General features: G+C 29.5%; 1 protein-coding gene across 1 annotated transcript in view; it reads right to left on the reverse strand.

Moving 5' to 3' along the window:
• Nucleotides 1-1,087, reverse strand: part of LOC105620023 (voltage-dependent calcium channel type A subunit alpha-1-like) — a 67,105-nt gene extending 66,018 nt beyond the window's left edge. Inside the window, exon 1 of the mRNA XM_012201535.1 lies at nucleotides 717-1,087. Coding sequence (XP_012056925.1) covers nucleotides 717-1,087 — 371 coding nt within the window. The remainder of the gene's footprint in view (nucleotides 1-716) is intronic.
• Between the last annotated feature and the right edge of the window lie 2,954 nt (nucleotides 1,088-4,041).

Genomic DNA, 4,041 nt, shown 5'->3' on the forward strand with positions numbered 1-4,041 from the left:
GTTAGTAGTAGTAGTAGTAGTAGTAGTAGTAGAGAGAGAGAGAGAGAGAGAGAGAGAGAGAGAGAGAGAGAGAGAGAGAGATGAGTGTGAAGAAGAATGAGAAACAGTGAGACCGAGAAATAGAGAGAGCAAGAAAGTAAAAGAGAAAAACTTTATATATTTTGGCTTAATATGTTAATATATATTAAACATACTTTTTTACATATTAATACAATTTTAATTTTAATTTAATATAAGTTTATATATATTAATATAATTTTAATTATCTAAACAAATCCTGTTTTTATTAGTATTAATAAAGTACAATTCTGAGAAATAAGGGGATGTTGTTTTAAAAAACCTATATCAGTGACATTCCTCTAGTGAAATCTGTAATTTAATTAGAAACAAGATTTACGAAATAATAGATTCGAAAGATTGGGCCTGGACGGATTCGAATATTCGGATCCGGATTCGCAGAGTATTGTATTTCAATATTCGGATATAAAATCTGGATAATATTATTATCCGAATATCCGGATATCTGGATATCTACAGATCCAGGCGAAATCGTCAACTCTAATGAAAAGAATTCAATCTTAAGAAATCTTTTTTCTCCAAGAACATATAAAAAAATAGAAAATTACTGGTAGAAAGGAATTAAGGATAGAAAAAGGAAAAACAGAAGTGGACAAAGAAAGAGATTTTACTGACAAAAGTAAACATTCGACTCTCACCCAGTCACTACGACGAAGAAGTCCATCATGTTCCAGATATTGCGCAGGTATGAGCCGCGGTGGAGAACAAGGCCGAGGGCAATAATTTTGAAACTCGCCTCGACGCAGAAGATTGCGAGGAAGTACATCTCCGAGGACTCGAGCGACTGTGCAAATACGGTCTTATCCTTTCTCGGCAGGTGCTCCTCGAGAGCAAGGACCACGCAATTGGCAATGATGGTGAACAGGACGGCGTACTCGAAGAGCGACCACTCAATGATATCGCGTACCTTCGACCGTATCCAATTATCTTCCGAAAGAATAAATAATGATGTGGTGCCCTTGCCATCTCTCTTGCTTCTCCCTCCACCTTGATCTCGGCCTGGCGCCATGTTCACCAAATGCCTGAAAACGCCGATGTTCTAAAAAACTCCGAAAAAGAGAAAAAGAGATTTTCAAGAGTGAATTATAATACAATAAAGTTTACAAAATGAAATAAAAAATTTTAAAAGTAACATATTGTAAGACCAGTTCCTTCTCAATCAGAGTATCGATCATGCAACTTTTCTCTAGAGTGAAAAGTGAAAATTTTTACATATGTATCTATGAACATATACACACATGCACACAAAAAAAATTTCACTTTTCACGTTTCCGCCTTAAAGAAAAAGTTATATGATCAATATCCTGAACTATATATTATGCCTTGATATATCTCGTCCAGATGGATCTGAATATAGAACTATATATAACTATATAACTGTATAGTCGTGTCCAGATAGCAGAGTTCAAAAAATACCGCCAAAACTAAAAGGTAGTGATGCGCGCCGTGTTTCCTCCTCGTTTGAATTCAAAATGTTAGCAATCGTCAAGACCATTGAAAGGTTTCACATCCTTTATGGAGTAGATTTCATTGATTGCAACACGGTGCATACAGTCAATAAAGCAAACATCAACCCATGCATTGCCAGATGGACTTATGATGTAAAGTTATAGACTCCGGCTAATTTATCGAAGAGATGAAAAAATAACTCAAGTCGACGCATTAAGCCGCATAGTCGCGTCTGTAGACGTCCTACCGCTGGAAAAGGAATTGCAGTACAGGCAACTGGTCAACCCGACTATTCAGGCGCTAGTAGAATACCTTGAAAATAAAAATGCAATAGTTCGCTCTAATCGACGATCTAATCTATCGTAAATACAAAAATTCACTCAAGTTTATTATCTGAGTTCGCTAGAATCCTTAGCGTTTATCATGATTCTTGTGCGTCCTGTGGAATCGAAAAAATGCAGAGTATCATCAGCAATTATTGGTTTCCGTCATTGAGTAAAAAAGTACAAGATTATATAGGTAATTGTATCACGTGTCTGGCCTGTATACATGGCCAAAACGTCAACCGAGACGTCAACATATAAATTATTGGCATCGAAGACTCCCACTATTTGGCCGTACTCTGCTTAAAAAATTTTGGTAAAAAACCGGTAAAAATTTATAGAAATCTGATAGAAATCCTATATAATTTTTATCAGAATCTATAGTATTTATCGGACATTAAAATCAGACAGATGGAAAAGTTATAAATTTCTATCGTTTTTACAATATATCTTATATTAAATAAATAGGTAGAATATCGGAGATAAGTTTCACAAACTTCTCTATATGATCTTATCACATTATCTGATTTAATAAGAAATAACGAAAAAATGTTTATATGAACAATACAATTTAATTTTAATCTTAATATGCTCCTATATATTTGAATAAGACAGATATTATAGAAAAATTATCATACTCGTTGACAATATAATATGTCACTTAGATCACTGCATTATCTAATTTAATAAGAAATAAACGAAAAGATGTTTATATAATTTAACTTATTATATAACTGAACTTATATAATTTAATCCAAAAATGTCCCTATATATTTGAATAAAATAGATGTTATAGAAAAATTATTGTAGCCTATCGTTGGCAATATAATATGACATTTTTCAGATCATTGAACAATTATTTTGCAGATTTCAGCATACATAATAAAGCTGTACAGTTAATATATCGTTTTAATTATCTTATCTTATTTAAACGATAGAATAAGTAACTGTATACACAAGCTTCTTTGTCACATTATTTGATTTAACATAAAATAAGTGACGGGATGATTTATGCGAATCTAATAATTTAATCCGAAAATGTTCCTGTATGTTTAAATAAGTAGATGTTATAAAAAAATTCTTCCACCATTGTTATATAATTAATTATTCATTTAAGTCATTAAGTAATTTATTATTTAATAACCTAAATGTCACATTATGTTGCCAATTATAGAATATAATAATTTTTTCATAAAATCTATCTTATTCTAACATATAGGGACTTCTAGATTATATAGTTTCTTATAAACATTATATCATTTTTATTATATAGCTTAAATATCGTTTTTAATCGTAAATTTCAGATAACTCGTTTAAAGTACGTGATACATATTTTCTTTATTTCTGTATCGTTTTTATTATACAACTTAAATGTCGGTTTTAATCAATTATTTTAGTCGTGTTAATTGAAAATTAATAATATTCTATTATATCTTTAATCGTAAATTTCAGATTCTAAAATTTAAGATTAAATTTCAGATTTTAAAATTTACAAAGCAAAAACACGAAAGAATATTATTAATTTTGATAGAATATGATAAAAATTGATTGAAAACGATATCTGAGCTGAAAATGATACAGAAGTATAAAAACTCTCAAATATTCTAATAAATAATTTGAAATTTACAATTCAAAAACAAGATAAGATGTTATTAATTATTAATTTTCATAAAATGTGACCAGATAAAAATTGTTTAAAATTGGTTAAAACGATAATTAAGCTATATGATGAAAATGATACAAAAATATAGAAAATTTATATCAGGCAAATAATCTAAAATTTAAAATTAAAAATGATACTTAAGGTATATGATAAACGTGATACAATGTTTATAAGAATCTGTGTAACTTAATTTAGAAATGTCTCTATAATCACATTGTCACATGCTAAAGTTCAGACAAGCGTGCGATTACAGCTCAGCGTTAGAATGCTAGACTATCACTCCGTAAGTCTTAGGTTCGAATACCGTCGGTTCCAAATGCGTTTTCAAAAATTGTAAATTTCCGATGCATAATTGTAATTAATAAATTGCATGTGAAAATATAAATGAATTCTACAAAAGAATAATAGAAATTAATAACTGTATTTTTATAAAAAGCTTTTTTTAAAAATAATATGAAATTTACGATTAAATACAATATTATTAATTATGATAAAACATAATCAGAAATTGATTAAAAACGATATCTA

This window comes from Atta cephalotes (genome assembly GCF_000143395.1).
Source record: "Atta cephalotes unplaced genomic scaffold scaffold00023, whole genome shotgun sequence".
Taxonomy (NCBI): Eukaryota; Metazoa; Arthropoda; class Insecta; order Hymenoptera; family Formicidae; genus Atta; species Atta cephalotes.